We start from the raw sequence: 26,538 nt of genomic DNA on the forward strand, positions 1-26,538 counted from the left end.
TACGTCAAAACGAGTTACATAATATGGCACTGTTTCAGCAGGGTGCTCTACGTGCTAGCCCAGTATTTTTATGACTGTCCTTCACATTTACCTGGCGGCGCCGACGCACACAACTCTGCAGGGCACCGTGACAGCTTTGTGAAGTGAATTTTCATTATAATAGAACACATATTTGGAAACTAGAACTATAACGCCAACACACTCATCATTCTTATCATCTTTTGGTGCTCATGGGCAAGCTTTGTGCAGCTCATATACAAATGGCAGATGAAATGACCTAGAGCATGTGAATGAATAAGTGCAACATTAAAAAACGAAGGCCATGATTTAATTGCTCTTATCAATGCTTCGTGCAAAATTTGCATCAAGAAAATATACACAGGATTATGTTTTTCGTACTGCTACGATGTTGAAGCAAAGGATTCCTTCCCTTTCAAGCAAATGAGTGTCGGAGTGTGAGGGCGCAAAGAGCCGTTTTCCAATCACCCGGTATGAAGGGTCTCGGTTTTCCCGGCTCGTCTCGGATCGTCTCGGATTTTCATGTTTGCCAGGTGATTTGCGGTCAACAGGCTATAGTATAGCGAAACTTTTTTTGGCATAATAGATTGAGTCTGTCGTTTTCCGGCTGATTGATAAAAACATTTTGGCAAAATTGAAATTGGTCATCATATGCACATGCTTACCCAAGTCACCTTGCTATCATACTTTAAAGGAAGGGGGTTGTCCCCTTTGTGGCTGTGCGTATGGGACCATACAACAGGTCTGCAACAATGTACAACATATCCAAACAGCCTATGTGCATATCCGAAATTTAAAATGGCAACTGTGCTGAAATTGGTGACCGCGGCCACAGCAGCTGTACATAAACGAAGGGACGCAATCGACATTCATCACTAATTTCTGGGAAGAGGCAATATTTGAACAAGAAAGTCGCGCAGCCGCAGACGGGACGACCCCACTCCTTTTAATGTACCCGACTGACAGAGGAAGTTATGTGAAAGTTCAGGCTAGGTGAAAAGGACGTTGTTGGGAACTGTATTAAACATTGGCGTTTGAAACTTTTACAAGCCACGGACCAATTGCAAGACGTGAACACGTTTCGGTCGCACAGCAATCTGACATATCCGGAAGACTTCTTACACAAGTTGGGTAAGATATTCTTTCTATCAAATTCTCTCTGAGGAGTTGGGTGTCAACATGTAGAGCACGGGCTTGGCTAAACCAGACGCAAGGTGCCCTTCGTCTGACTCACGCTATCAGTAGTGACATGGCGACGCGCCAAGAAGTTTCATAAAAAAGTCACTACTTATGCTCAAGATCAAAATGTGTCACGAATCTGCGCCAAAAACTGTCGACAAGTAACATTTCAACGATAGTGTCGCAGATTCTTTCTTTAAGTTTACTGCCGCACTATCGCCTATTCGCACGAGCGGCCAGCCGCCTGTATTGTACTGAAATCAGACCTTAACAAACAGTAAGGGTCAAGACCCGTAATGTGTGCAGTTCTTTAGAAGAAAGCTATACACACATACCTGAACCTTATACATAAAGAAGAGACAATGTAGGAATAACTCTGAAATTTCAGAAATCTAAGTAATGGTCACAAGTATCGAGAACACATGGCACGACAAAGAAAAAAGTTGTAAACAGAACCATCTTATTGCAGCCGAAGCACCCCGTAAAAGTGGGTTACGGACAAACATGCCTACAACTATCCATTTTTGCTGTCTAAATTACATCTAGATCACTCAAAAATAACACTGCATTAGGACTAGGATGGAAGCAAAGGGCGATGTGCCTTTAATATTTTGAAATACATTTTTACAATTCGACATGGTCATGTAATTCCGCTCAGACGTAATTAAAATGCTGCTTTGTCATAATGGTGAACCAAAGTAATGCCACGCCTAGAATCACTATGACGGTTGCGAAAGTCCTTGACGATTTCTTCGTGTCTTAGATGATTTTCCTAATATATGAGACACGACACACCATATCATATGGCAGACATATTCAGCATTTCTGACAGGATGAACAGGCTTACCGATATCAGATTGAGACATAGTGATTCTGACTACTTGTAATACCCTATACGCCTTCAATATGTTCCGTATTTTATACATGGTTAATTTCGACTTTTCTTGCGATTTGAGGCGCCGAATGTAAAATTATTAGTTTACAATTTCAAATACGTTTTAAAGTAAAAAAAAATGGGTTGAGTATGCACAGTACAATACGCATAGATGTAAACGTATGTATGAACATTGCCATGATTTCAAATGTGCATACGTTATATTGTAACAGGCATATACGCATGTTCATTCATACACACGCGCATATGTACATGTACACACACGTACCGATGTGTGCGATGTTTCTACACAAAAACCGATTCGAACTAATGTAGAGGATTGGATCTTTTAACTGTTCAAATTTATCACAAATGGTAGGTGCCCTATATTACATAGTACCCATAAAAACAAGTAAATCGCAAAAAAAAAAGAAAAAAAAAGAAAAATAGATTTGCTTAAATTTGCTGATTAAACCAACATCACTTCAATATTTCGATCATGTTACATGTTATCGTCAGAGAGAGAGAGAGAGAGAGAGAGAGAGAGAGAGAGAGAGAGAGAGAGAGAGAGAGAGAGAGAGAGAGAGAGAGGGGGAGGGAGAGAGATAGGTCTTTATATTGTAGTGAGTGTTCTCCTTTGCAATCTCATAGGAACTATTACTTGTAAACAACTTATTTGCATAAACTATAGGATTACGTTTTGTACACCGCATTTACGTCATACAGTGTCCCTTGTGTACCAGCAAACAAGTAAATGGTTGACAGCTTTCAGACCAATGGTAACATAGGACAGCAACATACTCTTATATCGCTTAAACTAGGTACTTGCAGTTCACATAGAAGACTTTGGCGCACGAAAGCTATATCATTGGACACCTATCCCTCTGTCCTCTGAGAGAGAGAGAGAGAGGAGAGAGGGAGAGAGAGAGAGAGAGAAGAGAGAGAGAGAGAGAGTGAGAGAGAGAGAGAGAGAGAGAGGAGGCGAGAGAGAGAGAGAGTGTGTGTGTGAGAGAGAGAGAGAGAGAGGAGAGAGAGAGAGAGAGAGAGAGAGAGAGAGAGAGAGAGAGAGAGAGAGAGAGAGAGAGATTTGCTCGACATTACAACGTATTTTAGGAACCTAGACGTGACCCATATTCATCTTTGCGGCACGTTTCTAAATAACTTGTTGCCACTATTTTGAGTTACAAGACGAGAGGTCGATCATTGTCGTTGAAAGACAAGAAATCTGCGCACGAATTTATATGAAGTCCTCGGGGACTTTTGAGTCCAAGTTTAAATAAATTTCTCGGCAACTCAATTTGCCTTTAAAACCGAAGGGGACCGGTGATAGAAAACCAGATTATCCACTCATAGAAACGGGATAAACCTCGTGCCATTTGCCCGCGCTGTTGATCCTGTTTAACAAAAATGTCGAAACGATTCAGCACCAAATTTTATGTACATGTACAAAATATAAGAGCACACCCTCCAATTGATGATCGTTCATTAAAAATAACATTTGTTGTTCCATTCACTAACATGTACTTCCAGATTACGCACTAAATAAACAATGATTGGCGATATGGTACGTATAACCATTTAGTCCAGTTGCATGATCGGATGTCGAATATAAATCGACGTAGAATATACTCATAAAAGTGTTATTTTTAACCAGAGCGTCCGTCGAACGATTCCTTTGAATATCATACACATTCCGAACAGCAAAGGGCGACATTTGGAATTTCTACATTTTATTTTCACATTTATGTCTGATGTGACTATCTTCACCATTAATCAAAATACGTGCGTTACAAACGTTACAATCACGTACTGTGAACCTACACACTCTTCTCGGGACAACAGAAAACGATAATCAATGTCACCCTGAAGAGTAGTTGCTCGCAAAATCACACAATGACACGAACACAACAAATAGCTTTGATTGATTGAGGTCGCGATCGCGAAACGTCACACACCGATGATCCCCTGTTTTGAATTGAGTTGTACACATCAGCCGTGACGCCATGAAGAGAAGACTTTCTCTGGTATCACCACAATGGATTGTCTTGGTACCACATGAGGAAAGTTTAGTAAAGCTCATTGAGAATGTGCATTGTCTGGGCTCACGTCTTTGTGCACATCGGGTTCGTAGTACGTTCAAGACATTAACACATCTTACGGCTTGAGAATATGTTGTGACCTAAGTATGACCCAGACACATTTTTTTCTTAACGCTAGGTCATTGCAGCGAAAGGAGAGCATTTGGAAAAGTAAAAGAGGGTTGCACAAAAGTGCAAAGGAAAGGGTGTGCGGTATATAGAATCAAAATTGACTTCTGTATTTAAGGATACACAGTCACTTGTAATCTAAATATGCCCATATATGGTCAAAGGGGCTTTCCTTGGTATTCAAAATGCCCATACGAGGGCGCTGTTTTTAAAAGGTGGCCACTCGCTTAAAATCTGTGATTGGTTAGATTTTCTCTTTCCATGGTAACTGTGGAAAATTGGAACAGGTGACAGTATACCTTTAAGTGAGAATGCATTGCAAGGACAGATATTCGGACTCTCTTTCAATACTTTCCTGGACTACCGTTTGTGGGAGTTTATTTTAAAGCTATTGGAGTACGAAAAAAATGGACGACTTAAGGGAGCGTTCAGTTATTATGACCGGGGGTGGGCCGGTTAAAATCTTCCTGTGCATCAGTCAAAATAAGTGAGCCCCATACCCACTGCACAAAAACATTGATGAACTGCCCTTTTAAGATGAGAAAAATCTCATGACACCCTCCCACATTTGCTTGAGTAAAGCGGCGCACACAAACACCTCTTGAGGGGGGGGGGGCAATAGAAGCCAAAACAAATTTATCAGATTTTTTCAAATGACCCTCCTAACAAACTCATGATGCGTTAATCCAAATCTCCCCTTCTGATAAGCTATAACTTTTGAAATCCCCCCTAAAAAGGATTGGGCAGAAATTACAGGTGGGTCGCATTTATTTTGCGTGAGGCTTTTTTGAAGGGTCAAGAAATTTCATGCATGCCTCTCCTTTGGGGAGAGTCACCATTTTTTGCGTAACTATTAGAAGACAAATGTGGATGATATAGTGCGTCGTCCTAAAATATCAAATCATAATATACAGGAGTTCATTGGGCAAACTGTTAACATTTTCCTATAAAAAACAATCTATATCTGTTCATTTACATATGTTTGATGATTCATGTAAATGTACTTTGCTTGCAGTGGCAGGTAAAAGGTGCGTTTGTGTACAAAAATTTGATATCTGGATTTTATTGATAAGGTTGATTTTCTATAAAAAAGTAGTTTATGAGAAATATATTAAATATCATTTCAGTACAAAATTAGCAATGTACTTAATGTACTTAATTAGACTAGTGTGGTTACAAGTGGATGTGTGTGCAAGAAATTGGATTTTGGAATTTTGCCAAAAAGTAGATTCACTACACATGGTAGTCTATGAGGAAACTATGAATAATTTTTTTCCAATACTAAACCAGCTAAATATGTGTATTTATAGATATTTGATAATTCATTTTAAAGTAGTTGATTAGACTAGGTTGGTTAAAAGTGGATGTGTGAGCAAGAAATTGGATTTTGGAAATTCACCGAAATGTTGATTCACTAAGTTGGAGTCTATGAGAAAACTATGAAAAATTTATTTACAATGCTAAACTAATTAAATCTGTGTATTTATAGGTGTTTGACAATTGATACAAATGTACTTCATTCAAATAGGGTGTTTGAAAGTTCAGATGTTGACAACAATTGTGATATTGGAATTTCACCTATAAGTATTATTTTACGTTTCATACCAGTCTACTGGTAACTGTTAAATATTTTCCCTGACAAAACTTGCTGTATCTCTAATTTGTAAGTAATTGTTCATTGCTCTCAGTGAGCTCAATTTACAAGAAGACAAGTCTCAGAGTTGCCAAGATAGGATGTTCATATGACAGATAATAATACCTTTATTCAGATTTACAGTTTAATGACTTCAGAGAAAGAAGTCATGCAGCGAATCATTTTTACTTCCCAGAATATTTTGAATACACTGAAACTGTTTTTTGACGAAACGGAGAATTAGGAAAATAAAGTGACCTTCTCTGTGCTGTTTGAAAAATACATGGCCCCCTTTGCAGTTATCAAATTTCTGGTGACCCCTTTGGATTTTGCAGGCCCACCCTCGGTCGTAATAATTGAACGCTCCCTAAGACCAGTGGACATACCTTTGGTAGCGAAATAAAATCGATCTTCTTAGAGGCTCTAAACAATACACTGGAGTAGACTCTCTATGTTACTAATATTTCAAACAAAATTTATCCGTGTCCCCTAACCTTCAGTCTTGCCGAAAACCTTTTACCGTCTTATTTTATGAAAAATCGAGATTTTCATTTTCCCTCGAGTTAATAAAGGGATGACTGCCATTTTGAATTTGAATTTCAAATATAGGTAGATGTCAGGGAATTTGTTTCTCTATTACCAAAATCTACTCATTGGCCCTGAATTTTTATGGTTGAAAATTTCATTGTGAACATTTTGAGCAAGAGTTTAAATCATTCATTTTCGCGCGCTTACTACCTAAACTGAAGGGAACAGCAGGATCTACTCGTTAATTGGAATAGGTTTTGTGCATCAAAGTCTTTCACATGAATCGCAAGTAACAAGTGTAAGCGATATGTGTTTGTTGATGTCCTATGTTACTTATTTATTGTTGGAACTTGAAAAGCATACTCGTAACGTTTCCACAGAGACTTTGAAGAATCAATCATGTAAATATGCGACTTAGAAAACTGATTCAGTTTTTGATTTGCACTTTGCCCGAGGAAATTTTAATCGTTTATAATCAATACTTACCATGAGGGTAAACGTGCAAGTTATTGGATGATAGATATATAATCTAAAATTTACCGATTTTTGACATTTTTGAAATTCAAGATGGCTGCTTTACTGAGTAACAACTCTATGGGAAAAAGTACTTTTTCGATTTTCACAGAAACGATGAAAACTTCTGACATTTACTCTACAAGTGTTAAAATGAGTCCACACTAGAGCAGCTGACCAGATAATATCCGAAAAATGGTCAACTATTGATTTGTACACGGGAACACTGTATGATCCTTTTTTAATGCTGTCCATAGAACGCGGCCATTTAGTTTATGCAAATAGTTTGTTATCATGAAAATATAAAGACTCTCTCTCTCTCTCTCTCCCTCCCTCTCTCTCTCTCTCTCTCTCTCTCTCTCTCTCTCTCTCTCTCTCTCTCTCTCTCTCTCAGGACAATGACATCGGAAAAGACCCAAAAGGAAGAAGGTTATGAGCATGCCATCAACGCTGACGAGGCGATGCCCAGCATGGAGGTAGAAAGAGATCATTCTTCTACCTCCTACCTCCATGTGTCCAGCAATAACAAACATGAGTTTGATCCCGATGAGACGGCGATTCACGATGATCAGAAGTGTGGATTTTGGAAGGTCAAACCTCAGTGTCTTCAGTGTTTTGCTAATGTGAACGTCGCCTTCGTTTTGCTTAACGTGGCCGCATTTCTGTACACCTTCTTCTGGGGAGTGTTTGCTGCCGGTATCACTAGCATTCAGATACGGTACGGCCTCCCGAGCTACATCATCGGTCTGAATGTGACCATGTTTGACATCGCTACCATGGTCGCTGTCGTCTTAGTCACATACTTCGGTGGGGGCAAAAACAGCCATCGACCGCGCTGGATTGGGTTCGGCATCGTCTTTGCGGCCTTTGGCACCCTACTCGTGGCGAGCGTACACTTCATATACGGTCCATATGACTACGGGCAGGCGGGTGATACATCCGGGAATGTCTCCGATGCGGACGGCCTCTGCGTGCTACGAACCAATGGCAGCGCATCACCCGAGTCTGACTGTGATGCGGCAGAAGGGGGTAGCTTGAGTTCCCAAAAGCGAGACACCATCATTATCTTACTGGTTGGACACGCCATGATTGGTGCAGGATTTTCACCAATTCTGACCCTTGGGATAGCCTACATAGACGATCATCTGGTGCGAAAGAAGGCTCCTATGTATTTTGGTATGTAATTATCCCAATTAATAATTCCTCGAGAAGTTTTAACTAAATCACTAAAACCAAATTGCTCCTAAAAACTTCGTTACGAAGTGAAAATGTGAAAAAAATTCTCCGAAACTTGTAAGACTGGTGACGCCTAAAATTGATTACCGAATTTACGTTTTTCTTTCAAACGAAAAAAGCTTTAGGTCCTTTACAAGGTATTCAAACATAATGGAGTTAACTTAAAAAGGCAACCTTGAGCAATTCACAGTGCCCCCTGTGTTGATGTGACTGCAAGGAACACACAGTAATTGAAAGTCAAGAGAGAATTACCAAGGGAAATGGTTCTGTTCTTGTATTTAGTGATGTTATGGATTATCAGGAAAAGAAACTATCAAACATAGATGAACCTCCGCGAAAACGTAAACAGAAGTATTACATTGCGTATGTTTGAAGCAACTTGAGAGGATGTCCTGTTGTTATGATCGGATAGCGCCACACCAGTCTTTCGTGTCAAGGGCACGATTATAATGATGCAAATTTTCAGCGTTTGACAAATAAACTCATTTCAAGTGAAATTACTCCTTGAACGCTAGTCCTACTGTCCGACGTACCCGTGATCGGTATAACGTGTCCATGAAAAGTGTTGTAGCTGATAACGTGGAATTTTTCTAATTCCTGAGATAATGTAATTAAGGGGATGGAATTTTATTGCATGGCGAATTAATATCATTTAAAACGTTGCACTGAACTTCTCTCAGTTTTGTAACACGTTGTCAAGTTGTGGAGACGGGTTATAAACGTTTGTCGGTCTTGGATGGGTGCCAAACGTGGGCTTAAAGACACTAAACATAGCTATATTATCCTATATTATCTTAACACAGGGATTCTGTATGCGATGTACCCACTGGGAACTGTCGTCGGTTTCCCATTTGCTTCCCTCTTCGTCAGTTACTACGTCGACGTCAACACCATGGACGCCGGCGAGATAGAGCTTACCCCCGACGACGCTCGCTGGGTCGGAGCGTGGTGGATGGGATACCTCGTCGACGGTATTTTGGTCTTTTTCTCCGCCATACCTTTCCTCCTGCTGCCGAAGAGACTGCCCAATCCCAAGGATGTGAAACTGGGAAAAGAAAATAAGGAAGAAAAGTCTGAAGAAGAGATTGGGAGAGAAATAATTTCTCGGATTAAAGGTCAGTCATCAAAAGAAGGTCTGTTGTAAGAAAGTGATATACAACTTTTCACACATACACACACACACACACCCACACACCACACCACACCCCCCACACACACACACACACACATACATACATACATACACATATGTTTGTGTATACGTATATATATATATATATATATATATATATATATATATATATATATATATCTATACATACATACATACAATAATTACCTAATTACATACATACCTAATTACATACATAATCACATACATACATAGATACATACATACTTAGGCTCTGGATATTGATGGAAGCGGTTATAGAAGAAATGGTGTCTCGCATGTTTTGATTTAGCGCTATTAGGCCTGAATAAATTACTGAACCCCAACATCTCTAAATATAGGCGCTTTGCATTTTCACGTAATATCTTAAATTAGACACTGCCTTTACAACTTTCTATCTTAATTCTCACGTCGGTCGTCATTATTACTTCAGAATTTCCAAGTGCCACACGTCGTCTGTTTGTGAATGTTGCCTTCATGACGGTTTCTATCGGCAGCTCGGTGGACGCCGCCATCGTCAGCGCTACCACCGTATTTCTCACCAAGTACTTGGAGGAACAGTTCCGAGTGACTGCGACACTTGCTGCAAATCTCACAGGTGGGTCAACACAATGGTTGCATAGTTAAAGCCATTGGATCTATAGTTTCTGCTTATACCTTTTTGATCTGATGAGTTTACGTTGATAAAATGATCCTTTTTATTTCTGCCAGAGACGGCAAAAGTTCGCACTTTCCTTAAAATTGATAATATTTACATGTTTTGAAAACACCTCAGGCTACTACAACAATTTGTCAGTATCGATGGGTTTACGGCCCCTTTTGAGGTCTTTTTCCACATACAATCTCTGAAAAGAGTGACCTTCTCTTTGGTTTAAATCGAGTGTATAGGAAAAAGTTAGTGCATTCACTGCTGCACAGACGTAACAAGTACACAGGTCCATTCTGTGAGTATGATGTAGGCGCCCTCTTGCATATAATCTGTCGAAACACCTTCACTGGCACTTTGCAAAATAGTCGACAAGCTTATTCATTCAGACCACATAGTTATGATGGTGCGAGAACATTTTGGACACATGACGTTCTGACTTGCCATTTTCTTAAACCCTGTCCCGGTATGAGCCTGCTAACTTTCTTATTCTACGCACATGCGCAATACATAGATAACAAGTCATTGACAATGACATAGTCCCCACTTGTAATAGGAGTATTAGTCTTGATGGGGCAGGGAAATGTGGTCGTTAAGAAGTATCACTGGAGTGTATATGTTGAGATCTATGGGCACATAGGTCTATGTCGTTGTTCCCAATTTGAAACACATGAGGCATGTCTAAGTTATGGTTCTAAATCGGGAAAAAAGATCAGACCTCTAGCTGTATTGGCCAGCCAAGAAATACATATGCGCATAATAAATGAGGTACAAGATGTGACATCTTAAGGTCTAATATCCTATCAAAATTGAAGGGTATAGAACTTGTGGTTACTGAGTTATGCATATATATGTATAATCAAGGTCAAAGGTCATCGAGGTCACGTGACATTTTGAAAAAAAATTGTATTGCTAATTAATCCCTATATGCCAAAATCAGACCTCTAACTCTATTCGCTTGCCCAGAATTAGATATGTACATAATAATGAGGTAAAGCGTGTGTTGTCATAAGGTCTCCCATCCTACTAAATATAAAGGACATAGCACTTGTGGTTACTTATTTATTGACATAAACGTATATTTTTGGTAAAAGGTCATCGAGGTCACATGACATTTTGTCAAAAAATTTCTATCCTATAGTTATCCCTATATACCAAAAATCAGACATCCAGCTCTTTTGGCTTACTCAGAATTAGATATGCGCATATTTAATGAGGTACAATATGTGGCGTCATAAGGTTTCCCATCATACCATACATGAAGGGTGTAGCACTTGTGGTTACTGAGTTATGGACAAATATGTATATTTGAGGTCAAAGGTCATTGAGGTCACGTGACATTTGTCAAAAAAATTGTATTGCTAAGTTATCCCTATATACCAAAAATCAGACCTCAAGCTCTATTGGCTCGCTCAATGCGCATAATTAATGAGGTACAATATGTGGCGTCATAAGGTGTCCCATCATACCATATATGAAGGGTGTAGCACTTGTGGTTACTGAGTTATGGACAAATATGTATATTTGAGGTCAAAGGTCACCGAGGTCAAATGTCTGAGATATCTGCGTGAACGGATGGACTCATGGATGGACGAACGGACGGACATGACCCAATTTATAAGCCCCCTGGACTTCATCCGTGGGGACTAAAAACTGTGTCACTGAATCCTTTTTGCAATATGAATACGATGAGAAACTAAATTTTTATTTTTCTTGGCCATATACATGGGAGTCTATTGAGAACTGACTTATACATGGGAGTCTATGGAGAACTGCCTTGTACATGGGAGTCTATGGAGAACTGCCTTATACTTGGAAGTCTATGGAGAACTGTCTTAGACATGGGAGTCTATGGAGGTGTAAATTAAAAAGTCCTCTAACACGGCCAAATTTGATCACATTGTTAAACAAATCGACGTGCATCTGTATTGGGTAGGGTACTATCCTTGTGTAAAGTTTGAAAGAAATTGACCAGGGCATGTCTGAGATATCTGCGTGAACGGACGCACCCACAGACGGACGCACGCACGGACGGACATGACCCAATCTATAAGTCCCCACGGACGGATTAATAACCACCGCGTTCATTCAATACTTTTCCTACAGGCATATGTATTGCCGCTTCAGTTACCCTTGGCGTTCTCATCGGAGGGTTTTACTTGCGAAGGAAGAAACCAAGTCTCGCTGACCACGGCAAAATAATGGTAATATTCGGAGCCATTTCACTTCTCCTTTCCGTTCCGATGCTGTTCTTGGGCTGTGAGCAAGAGAGCTTCGCTGGTATCACTCTACCCTACGGAGGAGGGTAAATGCATATTTTAATTTAAACTATACTATCCTTTAAAGTGAAAAGCCAAAACTTCTTCCCAGATACATTTTATATTTTTCAAAAAGCACTCATCACCCGGTATATAGAAAGTGCCGGGTCTAACAGTCAAACAGTCAAACAGTCAAACCTATCGTTTGTAGCAAAGGTTGCCAAAGTGTTGGTAAGGTTTGCGCACGCGCCTGTCGGCAACATCACAAGTGGCAATATACAGGGACACATGACGGTTCAAAATGTTACGGAGAAGAAGGTTGAAGAAGGAGACGATAGAAGGAACAAAGGATAGACTGCCATCCTAAGAACGATTGATAATAGCTATCTGCCTTGCCTGATACAGTCAGTGTAGTGGATCGATGCATGTATTGCATAGTTGGTAGTCGAGGCTTTAATATGGTTGTTTTACAATCGACTGACGAAAAAAAGCTCAAACAAAGCGATTCGTTCACTTCAACATCATTGCAGGTATTTGACACCCTAATATAGTCGTCCTGCTTTTATTTTCATCGATAGCTCTGATCTGACGGAGAGGAGTTTGGACAGCGATTGTAATTCAAACTGCGGATGTACGCCCTCTGTGTTCGACCCAGTTTGTGGCGTGGATGACATCACCTACTACTCTCCTTGCCACGCAAGTTGTGTCGATACAGTAAGTCCGTTGTATATCTGTGATTACCCTTGTGTGGCATTTATAAGAGCATGCACCAGATATGTGACGTACAGTATCAAATATCGGTATAAAGGGCACGATAAGATATATTGTTTTTGTGTGAAAAGTTTAAACTTCGAAATTCATCAACACTTCAAATTATTATGCATGCGGATATCAGCTTCGCAGATCAACGGTGACAGAATATTCCATGAATTCATAAATGCACATACACCACTTGCATATTTAATTCACCCCACAATCAAACGATACGCATTTGTATTGTGTGCCTGTTCTTTCACCCAGAACCTCACTGAGTGTTCTTGTGTGGCAACGGACGTTTCCGTGATCTCTTCGAGCCCGTCGACGATGGGTAGCCCTCAAGTTTCTCCGGGAATGTGTGACGCGAAATGCGACACCATCATGATCACATTCGTCGTCATCGCCTTCTTGTACAGCTTTGCGAGCGGCGTGCCTTTGACGTGTGACGTTTTGATCCCTTTACGGTAAGACGATCTCGGGTATTCCAGCCCGTAGACTTGCAACCTACTTCTACCAAGTAGGCAGATTGATAAGTACGACATATGCACGTCATGCTCCACCAATATGCATAATTTATTAATGTATGCTATTATTCATGAATGGGTGCGTTGATGTATAAATGGGAAGGTACGCATCTCATGGACTTGAGTTCAGGGATGTATACCTGTATCTTGTGGGCAGGTACGCATCTCGTAGAGTTATGTTAATAGGTGCACACCTGTATCTTACAGTCATAGCAAAATAGGGCTGTCCTATATCCACATTCTCATTATCTGGTGGCTTACACTTAAACATTGATTTCTCCTCCACTTAAGGTGTGTTGATGAAGCTGACAAGCCATTCGCACTGGCATAAGACAAATGATAGCTCAGTTAATAGGTAAGTGAAATTACACGGAAAAGATATTTGGAAAGTTTTGATTGCAAAATTAACTTGCAGCCTTCGGAATAAATACGGAGGAAATTGTGACTAGGCCTCGAAAGAAAAGAAAATACGGAAATCTTGATTAGAACGATAATAAGATTGATCTTCTATTCGAAAAATACATTGCCCCGTACGTTTTACATTTCGGTCAATATTATAAAGTTTGCTGCACTTAAAACCAAATTGAAATAAAAAGATAGGCTTGAGGCAGCTTATCATAAGCTTACCTGTTTCCATCGCTGCACTGAATTCATAATTAAACATCAAGAAAATGGAGTTCTTTGGTAACCACAACTCTAGAATTCGTTTATTAAACAAAATACTTGAAATCTTAGTTCCAATAATTAAGACAAGTAAAAATGTTGTTAAGAATTTTAGACAACAAATAATGGCAATAAAAGGGACTTTTCAACGGCAAACACAACTACCGACAGGATAACTGGTACTGGGAACCAATGACGTCTGGAACATTCTACCAATAGTGCTTTGTGGTTTTCCAGAACAGATTTTACAAAAATGTGTAAATTAAGGTAGTATGCGCCTCGAAAGTGAAAGACTTAACTTTTTCTCAAACTTTCCAAAATAAAACTTTCAGCCATTCTCTTACCAAATCAACATTAAAAATCATTCAGTTTTCAACTTGCAATGTTAGGCGCTAGCGATACAAATTACTAAACATTTTGCGATATTTGAAATTCAAAATGGCCGCAATCCCTATGTTAACTCTATTGGATAACAATAAAATTTTAGATTTTCGAAAAATTAAGCTGGTAAAAGTTTTTCTTTTTCCGAGAGCTTTAAAATGACCCCCAACAAGTGGTAGATCAAAAACAGAATTGTAATAGTTTGAGAGTCCGAATATCTGTCCCTGAGGCGCGTTCTACCTTAAAAGGAGGGGGTTGTCCGAACTGCGCCGGCGCAACATTCTTGTTCATAACGAACAGTATACCATGTACGATACCTGCATCGCATCAACACTGCTGCAACATGTGCATTTTCCGATCAACATTTTTTATGACAAATAGTTTTTAACTTTCATTTATCGCCAGCTTACCTTGGATACAGTGTTTACATTGGTCGTATGGGTCCCGTATGACCTTTGACCGCAGTTCAGACGACTCTTTTCATTTCAAAGCATTGCCACAGCTTTATTATAAGACAATCATGTCTAACTGTAATTTATTCAATACAGGATGGATACCAACTCCTCTATACATTGGCTTTATCATCGACTCGGCTTGCGTACTCTGGGGCGAGGATGAATGCGGCGATCGAGGCGCCTGTTGGCTGTACGACCTAAAGGACTACCGGTTCAAAGTAATTGGGTTCATTGTCGGCTTGAAAGTCCTCTCCCTACTCTTGTTTACGGCGACTTGGATTGCTCTGAAACACGGCGAGAAAAGGGGAAAATATGCGCAGTCAAAAGACGTTGATAAAGGGACCGACTAGAGTAAATCCTGTAAAAGCGAGATGAAAATAATTTCGACTACTCATGGTAATTCATTGCCGACAATAATTCAAGAAAAACTAGTTATCTACATATAATATGTTGATACTTAAACTTCAATTTTGTCGTTTACAATTGTTATTAACGCCTTGTGTGTATCATGAATAGCTGTATAACCAGTTTTGAAATCTGGACGATGGGAGGGCACTTGAAATATAACTACGGGGAAGGTGAAACATCACTTAATTTCCAAGAGAGTGGCAATGCATGTTGTCGTATATTGTCACGTGATCTGATGATATTGACTCGCTTTTCAAGATTTTTAAATAAAAAACTTGAAATATATCAATCGAGATGTATCAACCGGGACAGGTAGACAAAGTTTCATACTAAAAATCGGAATTTGTTCGATGTGCATTTGTTTCGAACGAAATTGTTTATAACGAAATTGATATAACACAAGACTGAAACATAATCACAATTACTTGGTACGTCACATCACGTGAGAGAGAGAGAGAGAGAGAGAGAGAGAGAGAGAGAGAGAGAGGAGAGAGAGAGAGAGAGAGAGAGAGAGAGAGAGAGAGAGAGAGAGAGAGAGAGAGAGAGAGAGAGAGAATGTTGTTTGCGAAATCATTCTCACCATAATATAAGCTTATATCATTTATTTTACTATCATATCCCAAATATGAAAGGAAAATGTTTCTGTATATGTTGCATTTTTCTGTATATTTAATCATTTCTGGTATTATTTTACTATTGTAACTTCATCAAAATTATTATAATTAACATCACGAGTAATGCTCATCATTTATAGCTTCACTTGAAAAATAATCGTTAGTAGTAGTAGTAGTAGTAGTAGTAGTAGTAGTAGTAGTAGTAGTAGTAGTATGTTTAGTGACATGTAATTACGAAAGTATATAACTTAAAGAGAAAAAATACAAGATGAATTACCCAGCCCATTGGGCTTATAAGTCACTATGAAATATACATTCATTCAAAAAGTCATTGAGGGTGCTATATACTTAGAATACATTGACAAATTACATTTGAAACATCATATTATAAAACAAAGAAATCTCACAAATCACTAATTAGGAACATACAAAACATTTCGTCGCCCTATTAAAGGCTCTAACAATGAATTTTGAGGTAACTCTTGGGTGATTTACCATGATATGTTTCAGCTTACGTATATCGTCGTAAGAAAAAATATTTAGGACAAGATTCACTAACAGAATTATATAAAGAAAACTGTAAGTCATCATACAATGAACAATGGAAAATAAAATGAACTTCATCCTCGACATCATTTGAGTCACATAGTTTACACGTACGATTGGCCCTCGCCTCTATATCGCCCTGTTTCAACCCTGAGAGGAAGAATACCAAAACGAAACTGGGCTAACAGAGACCTTTCTGATCGAGACAAGTCCAAGTTTAGGTAGCCTTCAGTGCTATACTCTTTCTTAAAAGTGGAATAAGTACGGAGTTTGGGTTTATTTAATACATTATTGTACCAATCTTTAACACAACTTAATTGTTTGTTCTCCTTGACCCTATCTATGTCACAAGGTGTCACCATGAATGTCTAAACTGTCAAAAATATGCAACTCTGCTGACCAATTTCCAGCACACAGATAATTATCCCACAGAAAAATTTTCTTGGTTAATCTATTTTCATCTAAACAATTCAGTCTGTTCCAGTAACGAACCATATTAACCCATGTACGAGTGATACACATGTCTCAGCCGGTATCTCCAAGAACAGCAAATCGTTAAGTATACAATTACTTGCTTAAAAATGATAAAATTCTCACTTTATGTAAGTTCAATTGTCTTAGGTCAAATCCTAGAAGTTTTACATGCCAACGTGTGAAAGCTCATTAAATATGCACATTACAAATTAGCTGACGTGAAAATGCACAATGTTTCCACTAGTACAATCATCAACCTGGCAACTTCCATCATAGTCCATGGGCCAGGAACCGAACCCCCCCCCCCCCTCTAGGGATTTTTGCAGACCGATATTTTCTGAAAGCTTATCTATCCAGCTGTCGGAATCAGGTTGTCTGCAGTCGTATCGAATATGCGTGTGGCTGTGGGGAGCTGTTGTCATGGTAACGGCAGCAAAATTTGAGGGGTGTGCATAAGATTAAAAAATGTGATATTTCAGGAACTGAAAATGGCAGAGATAAAATTCAAACACTTATTCTTACTTATTTGGACACGTGCTATTCAATGATGACATAACCGATAAGGTCAAAGGTCAAGGTCACGTTGAAAATTGAAAGGAAAGTAGAAATTTCACTGTTTTTGACAAATATGACCAGTTATAGTTTCCGTTTATTTCAAAATTAATTGCCCTAGGAAGCTGTAAATTGGTCATCACATAGGGTATTATATTACTTTAAAGAAATTTAAGTTGGTTTACTTTTGTGGCATTGCATGATATTAAATTCAGTTACCATAGCATCTGATATGAAATTTTACACAAAACCCTTAAAATTAAAATATGTGATATCTCAGGAACTGAAAATGATAGAGAAAAAATTCAAACACTCTTTCTTACATATTTCGACACATGCTATTCAATGGTCACATGACCGACAAGGTCAAAGGTCAAGGTCACCTTCAAAACTTCAGTTGAACGTAAGATTTTCGCATCTTGTAGAAAAACAACCGCCAATAGTCTCTGCTAACGGAAAAATATTCAACATTGAGGGCCAAAAAGTGGTCATTACATAGGATTTTATGTTATTTGTAACAAGTTGTGCTGCTTACTCTATGGAATTGATTTATTATGAAATTTTGTTACCATAACGACAGATACCAACTTTGCCCAAATCCTCAAAATAAGAAATGACCATATCGTTGCTATCAATTCACTGGAAAGTATTAAAAGTTTAGACATTTACATTCACATTTTCACTTGCTGGCTGTTTAGTGGTAAGTTGACATTTTTAGGGTTAAAGGTCAAGGTCATCCGAATCAGATCAGAATATATTATAAATGATGCCATCCACATTTATTTTCCTTAACACTGATTTCGCCTAGAATTCTGTACCCTACTACTCTTTCTAAATTATATTCAGTGTTAATGTATATTTATATTTTTACTAATTCATTTATACTGAACAAAAAAAAAGATTGCGAGATTGAAAATTATTGAATTTGATTCAGTGACAAAAATAATATCATTACATGAATCACAAACATTGTTTCTTCTGCCTGTATATCCTGACATGCTGACGTGACACTTCCGGCATATGTACTACATCATCTCAATGCATCCTTGTATTGAGATTGGGACACCCTTTTACAATTAGACGTGGCGCGTTTGTTGTCACGTGATGAAGGTTATAAAAACTCTAGGCTTCAAAGGTTTCGCCAGTCTGGTCAGTGTAAGCGGTGAAAGCAACAGAACGTAAACCGTTCCTCTCGTTCACACGCTGCGCGCTCCCATACCTCTACTTGCTGCTAAAACTGTTAGTAGTTTACTGTACATATCGACCTGTAAACAGTTGATAAGGGCGGTTTCAGAAGTTTTTCCGTTCTAGGAGGGTGTTGTTTGTGTCAAAGCACAGTAGTGATTGTTGGTTCTCGTCGTTAGTGAGGTGATAGTTTACAACGCATTGTTTTGTTACATGTGCTTTAACAAAGGCAGATATTGAATCTCTCTCTCTTTCTCTCTCTCTCTCTCTCTCTCTCTCTCTCTCTCTCTCATTCGAGAAATGGCAGAAGAGAAACGCCTGGATGAAAAACCTGTAAACATGAGTCGGGTTAATAAAACCAAACCAATTAAAGACACGGGTGGTTTGGTGTGCATTATTCACTACCTAAAAATAATTCGGACAAGAAAGTAAGGCCGCTGTCTCAATTCAGTTTCCAAAAAATTCAGGATTCTTGTAGACTTAGACAGCAACAGGACAAATCAACGGATAGATTAGACCAAATTTGTTCTTCAGTGCCTGAATTCCTTTCTAATGTACATGGGTGTCACAGATGGTGCTACAATAACTTCACTAACATATCTAGACTTCTTAAGCGTAAAAGTTCAGCAAGTAATGCGGACGATGTATGTGTTAAAAAAAGGCGCAGAACATCAGAGCAGTCGTCAACGAGTGTTTTATTCCCATCCGATAAGTGTCTGTTTTGCGACAGGAATCGCATCACAAAACGAGGAATAAACATAAAACTCGTCAAATGTCAAACTAAAACAGCTGAAAATTCTATAAAGGTGGCAGTAGAGAAAAAGCAAGACGAGAAAATGATACGTAAAGTTGAAGGTATAGATTTGGTAGCCAGGGAAGCACATTACCATGAGTCTTGTAGGAAAGCATATACACGTGATGATGATCGTAATGAATACACAAGTAATACCGAACCAAGTGAAAAACAAATCGCACACAAGGAAGCATTTGAATATATCTGTTGTTACGTTTTTGAAAACGTCATAAAAGGTTTGAATGTTGAACGAATATCAATGCTTAAAGTAAAATATATGTCGCATATTCTTGAAAATAATCCTGAGTTTAACAATCCAAATTACAAAACGTATAAATTGAAAGACAAACTGATTAAACATTTTGGAAATGAGCTAAATTTTTGGCAGCCAAACTATAGAAGTGAGCTTGTGTATTCCTCGGGATTGCAAAAAGGCCGAGCAGTTGAATCAGCTTTTGAAACAGCTGCATCGGATACCAGGCGTTTGGAAGAATCAGCATTGTTTTTGCGTAGAGTAATTCAAAATGCTTACAGAGAGTCAGAACAAATGCAATGGCCACCGTCATCAACATTTTTACTTGGTGACACCATTCATCCACCAGTACATCTTCAAAATTTTCTTGCATATTTGATTACTGGCAAAAAACCTGAAGTTTCAACTGGTAAGCAGGAACGATTGGCTATGTCTTTTGGTCAAGATCTCTGTGCAGCTGTCACAAATGGACAGTGGACAATGCCAAAGCATCTATTGCTTGGCATGACCTTGAGACATCTAACAGGAAGTGCTGAAATTTTAACATTTATCAATCGTTTCGGTCATTGTTCATCATATTCTACCCTTCTTGAGTTGGAAACAGCAATGTGTAGGAGAATAGAGGAAACAAATCGTGTGATCCCCCTTCTGTTAAGACGGACTGTAACATTGTAACTCATCTATGTTGGGATAATTTTGATATGCGGGAAGAAACGCCATCTGGGGCTGGCACAACACACACTGCACATGGAATCATCTACAAGAAACATCAGTAAACAGTAACGGTACAAGTGAAACAGGAGGTGTATCTGAAAGTGTACCTAGAACAAAAAAAAAGATCTATTACAGCACGACAAAATGAAATAGAACCTTGTTTTATGAAATCTAAGGCTGAACCTACACTAAAAATAACAACCCACCGAAATAAAAAATAATGATGTGATAAGAAAGGCTCAAAACTGTGATATGTTATGGATATTTGCTAGGGCTTTGCTTAAGAATTCAAGACAAACATTGAAAGTACCTTCGTGGGCAGGCTGGGTGTCTGTCACAGGGAATAATGCTGGTAGCGAACACATAACTACTATTGATTACATGCGTCCCATTTTCGCTCCAATAACAGAGAATGCAACCGTTCAAGAAGTTCTAAAAACATCACAAGATGCTTCTAGGGAAGTTGATCAACAGTACACCATAATGACGTTTGATTTGGCAGTTGCCAAAAAAGCATATGAACTAGTGTGGCAAAACCAAGATGCTTTCGGAGACTGTTTGTCAGGTTAGGTAGTTTTCATCTCGTATGCTCTTATATGGGTGCCCTTGGAAAGAGCATGAGGGGTAGTGGCTTTGAAGAAATTATTATTGAATCAGAAATATGTGCCAGTGGGTCAATCGAGAAGGTAATGACCGGAAAACATTACAACAGAGCTTTACGTGTCCATAAGCTTGTCCTTGAAGCATTGGAACGTCTATTGCTTCAGGTGTTTGAGTTGCAAAATGAGAATGCATTTGCTGATGAAACAAGTGAGACCCTCCATCTCCTGGCCACAGATCCATGCAACGAAAATCTATCAAAAGCTCTCCATGATGACGGCTGCAATAAACTACTGTCTCTATATTATGAATTCAAGGAAAGGGTTCGTCAAGGATTTTTAGGCAAAACAGCTCAGTTTTGGCTAAATTATATGGACAATGTGGGCCTTATTTTATTATTTCAGAGAGCAACTAAAGAAAATGACTTTGATCTGCATTTGGCATCGCTTCAAAGGATGTGCACGCTGTTTTTCAGCTATGACCACCAGAACTATGCTAGGTATGCCACAGTGTACTTCCTGACACTTTTGAATTTGCCCGAGTCACATCCAGGAGCAGAAAAGCTTCTGAAGCAATATGGGTTCAGTATAAATAGATCTGAAGTACCAGCATCTAGAAATGCTGTTGACATTACAATCGAGCAAACAATCAATCGTCATGCCAAGTCACGCAGTGGCATAGTAGGTTTCAGCAGAAACCACTCGGCATACTACAGATGGTGCATGACTAGGCATGCTAGAAGTAGTTATCTCCAGGCAACTATGGAGATGGTTGACATTAACTGCCACGAATTTTCAACACACAAAGACTTGAGGTCATCACAGATTGTCAGAAGTGAAGATGATGTTCAAAGGGTTGTTCAGGCAATATCAAATTTTATCAACCCATTTGAAGTTGATAACAAAGAGGTACTGTATTGCCTTTCATCAGGGGTCCCTGCTCCAAGGGATATAGAACATGATCTGCTCCAGGCAAACAACCTGGGCAGAGCAGCCTATGAGTCATTTGTCAAGGAAAGAATTGTTGAAAAAACAACGAGCTTCCATGCACCGATTAAAAGACGTAATCTCAAAACATTTGCAAACCGTGCGAAATCAGTGAAAGTTACAGGACTGTCCAAAAAGTCCAAAGAAATAAAAGCTGAAAGAAATGTTTTTGGTCAGCTGGTCCTTCTGGCGTTGGAGCATCAACTTAGTATGGAGAGAGTATTAAGTTTCTCACTGGGGCCTGTGCCATGGGCACTGGCTACTGCAGATGGCTCTCCAGTAAAGACTGACAAGTCAAAGCTAATGCATGTTTTAGAGGGCGATTCAAACTCTACTACGAGACCAACAACAGGTACCATTAGTTACATTGTTGATGGTAATGCCCTCCTACAGGCACAAGTAGCTTTACCAAATACATTCGGAGAGCTTGCGGAAAATGTGTTTGATCAACTTCCTAAGGCACAGCGTGTTGACTTTGTGACAGACTCTTACTTCCCTATGTCAATAAAAGGGATAGAAAGAGAAAGAAGGGGCAACTCACAGCCACATTTAATCAAAGGGGTTCTAACTAAAGTTCCTAGAGACTGGAAGTCATTTATGTCAAATGATCAAAACAAAGAAATTTCTTATTGACTTTCTACTTGATCAATGGAAAAGCGACAAATATGCACCAAAGCTTGTCGGTAGGAAAGTGATACTGGTATGTGAGAAGAGGTGTTTCACTTTGACAAGTATTGATGGTAAAGAAACACTATTAGCAGAAATGGGTGAGTTGAACTCCACACAGGAAGAGGCAGACACAAGGATAATTCTCCACTGTCTGTCCATTGGAGAAAACTCACCAGAGACCTCTACAATAATTGTAAGGTCCCCAGACACAGATGTGTTCATACTTCTCCTGAACTTCACACATCACTTGAAGCAAAGTGTTCTGTTTGACACCGGAGTTGGCAACAAGCGGCGTCTTATAGACGTGCAAAGTGTGATCAGAGATACAGGCCCGAATATGTGTCAGATTCTCCCTGCATTGCATGCTTTCAGTGGTTGTGATACCACAAGTGCTTTTGTCAGGAAAGGAAAATTGACTGTTCTGAAAATCCTAAAACAACATCCGGGCTTTATGGATGTTTTTCAGAAAATAGGAAGGTCAGCAGAAATGATGATCATGCTTTCAAAAGGCTTGAGCATTTTACTTGCCTTCTGTATGGAAACAGAGCCACAAGTGATATCAACGTGGTAAGGTATGAGAAATTTATGGAACGTTTTACAGCCAAAACAGGCGTATTGTCCACCTACGATGGCATGGATATGAGTCTCTTACCACCATGCAGAGATTCATTGAGAATGCATATCAGAAGAGCAAATTACCAAGCGCTGATATGGTATCAGGCAGACAAGGCAGTCCCAAATATTCCCCCTCCAGAGGCACATGGCTGGAAATCATTGATGTAAAACTTCAGTTTAAGTGGACAGAGGGTGATCTCATGCCCCGAGAGCTTATTGAAGTAATAATGGACGAACCACAAGAAACTGTAGAAGAACAGGAAATTCCTGAATTTCAAAGCTTAACTGATTATATATACGAGCCAATGCATGATTAACAAAAAGTGTTTATTGATATGGATTTTGTATGGAGATGTTCCCTGAATTATTCCACGCAAAAACAAAAGTAAACCTACTAAATTTTTTTAAAACTAATATTATACCCTATGTGATGACCAATTTACAGCTTCCTAGAATCCTAGGGCAATTAATTTTGAAATAAACAAAAACTAGAACCGGTCATATTTGCCAAAAACATTTAAATTCCTATTTTCCTTTAAATTTCAAGGTGACCTTGACCTTTGACCTTGTCGGTCATATGACCATTGAATAGCACGCGTCTAAATATGCAAGAAAGAGTGTTTGAATTTTTTCTCTATCATTTTCAGTTCCTGAGATATCACATATTTTAATTTTAAGGGTTTTGTGTAAAATTTGATATCAGATGCTATGGTAACTGAATTTAATATCATGCAATGCCACAAAAGTAAAGCAACTTAAATTTCTTTAAAGTAATATGATACCCTATGTGATGACCAATTAACAGCTTCCTAGGGCAATTAATTTTGAAATTAACTGAAACTATAACTGGTCATATTTGTCAAAAACAGTGAAATTTCTACTTTCCTTTAAATTTTCAAGGTGACCATGACCTTTGACCTTGTCAGTCATGTCACCATTGAATAGCACGTGTCCAAATAAGTAAGAATAAGTGTTTAAATTTTATCTCTATCATTTTCAGTTCCTGAAATATCACATTTTTTAATCTTATGCAATTTTGCTGCCGTTACCATGACAACAGCTCCCCACAGCCACACGCATATTCGATATGACTGCAGACAACCTGATTCCGACAGCTGGATAGATAAGCTTTCAGAAAATATCGGTCTGCAAAAATCCCTAGAGGGGGGGAGGGTTTCGGTTCCTGGCCCATGGACTATCAACTTTTGTGATGTCATTCCAATCTTTTGTATCTAATTGGTAAAGCTCATTAAATATGCAAATCGGCAATTAGCTAGATGGCTTTCATTAATTCTATATCATGGTTTCTTCGATGTTCATAGCAACTTTAATCAACTTTGGTCAAGGTATCCATGGCAGAGATATATGCCTAATTAGAAAAGCTAGTCAAATATGAAATTTAGTCATTAGCTGATGTAAAAATGCTAAACGACTTTCACATTATGTTATACTATAGTATATTTAGTGCACACAGCAAGTTTTGTCAACTTTGATTGAGCCAATCTGGATATATCTCCCTAATTAGGAAAGTTGGTAGAACATGCGAATCAGTAAGTAGCCTATGCAAAAATGCAAAGTGACTTTCATTACTGCCATATCGTAGTATCTTCAATGTAAATAGCAAGTTTGGTTATATTTGATAGGGTCAATCCAGACATATAACCCTAATTAGGAATGTTCGTCAATATGCAAATTAGCTTTGCCACCATCATAAAAGCTTTATAAGCACTTGAAATGTGTCATGTGGTTCATTGATTAACGTGTGTAATAAGATTCACAAGGGAAGATGCAGTCATTCTGAGAATTTCTTATTTCTGGACAACTAATTATTCAAAGTAAAGTAAGCAAGCCACATCCACCAACACTTTATCAGTTCTTGGCAGTCCCAAAAAGAACTATGTACCAGATTTGATTCCCTTCTGATGAGGTGTCCTTGAGATATCGCGCTAGCTAGCAGACGGACAGATATTGGTACGACATTGGATCACGTGTGTAAACACGTGATCTAACAGGAATCATTGTCCTCTTGTCATTACCTCTTAATAAAATTATCACTCTTTCGTTCCTTCAAACATTTCTTGATCATATAGGAACTATGTTCTGTTTAAACTCTAAGTCTTTTTTCATGTTATATCTGAGACCGATTCCTTCTATTTTGGATGTATGGTGTTGCATTGACCATAACTTTTACGCTACGTGGAACTCTTGAATCTTCTGGAGAGTATATTGCCATAAATTAATCAAACAACGGATGGCAGTAAGTTCGTTTATGTTATTTTGCTCTCACTGTTAACCCTTTGAGTGCTGTAATTTTCCCATCAAAATTTTACTGCCACATTTTACCAATCTCTTATGGATTTTTCTGAAATTTTTTGATAATTTTAGACCAAATGGACATCATATTTTATTGGCTACAGTTTTTTTTTTATCAAAATTTTGGCAAAAATCTGAGAAATATTGACTCAGGTATATTTTATAAAGGTGAGAAAAATTGACGTTGGCGATCAAAGGGTTAACCAGAATAGGAGAGATTATTGAACTTTTATTCGCTTTCTTGTACCGCCACAGCTGGTCATTAAGTGAATATGCATAATACGGAATTTCTTATCAGGAGACGAAACATCATATTGTACTTACAATATATCTGTTGTATTTGATATCTCGATTTCTTGACCTACGCTTTTAGAATTACTAATCTTACTACATTCAGATTCTACTAGCGATCTGAAAAATCAGGCAGAACCATAAAATGCATGCGCGCTTCGCTTCGCGTCAACACGTACTTTCAAGGCAAACGATAAGAAAGTTTTTAGGATGCTATTAGAATTATCGTTACTTGATGATCATGAAAGTTTACAAGAAGATGAATAGCTAAAGGTATGTGTACAGAAGTTTCTTTTTGCTGCAACCATGTATGTATTGTTCAATATTTTTATGTCTGTAGGTTGAGCTGCTTCTTCTAATTCCAACATCATCTTATGTCGCACTGCTTTATGCAGCGTTTATATGTGATAGCGTGTACGTGGCTGATGTTGTTGTCTAAAGTTCAGTACAATATCAAATTTCCATTTTCAACAAAATTTTTAA

The 26,538-nt window shown here is 38.6% G+C and overlaps 2 protein-coding genes across 2 annotated transcripts in view; both read left to right on the forward strand.

Annotated features, from left to right (window-relative positions):
* Window positions 1–15,931, forward strand: part of LOC139115812 (solute carrier organic anion transporter family member 3A1-like) — a 42,541-nt gene extending 26,610 nt beyond the window's left edge. Inside the window, exons 7-9 of the mRNA XM_070678184.1 lie at window positions 13,284–13,483; window positions 13,835–13,898; window positions 15,136–15,931. Coding sequence (XP_070534285.1) covers window positions 13,284–13,483; window positions 13,835–13,874 — 240 coding nt within the window. The 3' untranslated portion in view covers window positions 13,875–13,898; window positions 15,136–15,931. The remainder of the gene's footprint in view (window positions 1–13,283; window positions 13,484–13,834; window positions 13,899–15,135) is intronic.
* On the forward strand, window positions 999–12,314 carry LOC139116567 (solute carrier organic anion transporter family member 3A1-like). The gene is made up of 5 exons (XM_070679163.1): window positions 999–1,149; window positions 7,347–8,128; window positions 8,992–9,303; window positions 9,793–9,957; window positions 12,112–12,314. Exons 2-5 carry the CDS (start codon window positions 7,351–7,353, stop codon window positions 12,312–12,314), a joined length of 1,458 nt encoding a protein of 485 aa, XP_070535264.1. The 5' UTR covers window positions 999–1,149; window positions 7,347–7,350.
* Window positions 15,932–26,538: the final 10,607 nt, after the last annotated feature.

This window comes from Ptychodera flava, chromosome 17 (genome assembly GCF_041260155.1).
Source record: "Ptychodera flava strain L36383 chromosome 17, AS_Pfla_20210202, whole genome shotgun sequence".
NCBI classification, from domain to species: domain Eukaryota; kingdom Metazoa; phylum Hemichordata; class Enteropneusta; family Ptychoderidae; genus Ptychodera; species Ptychodera flava.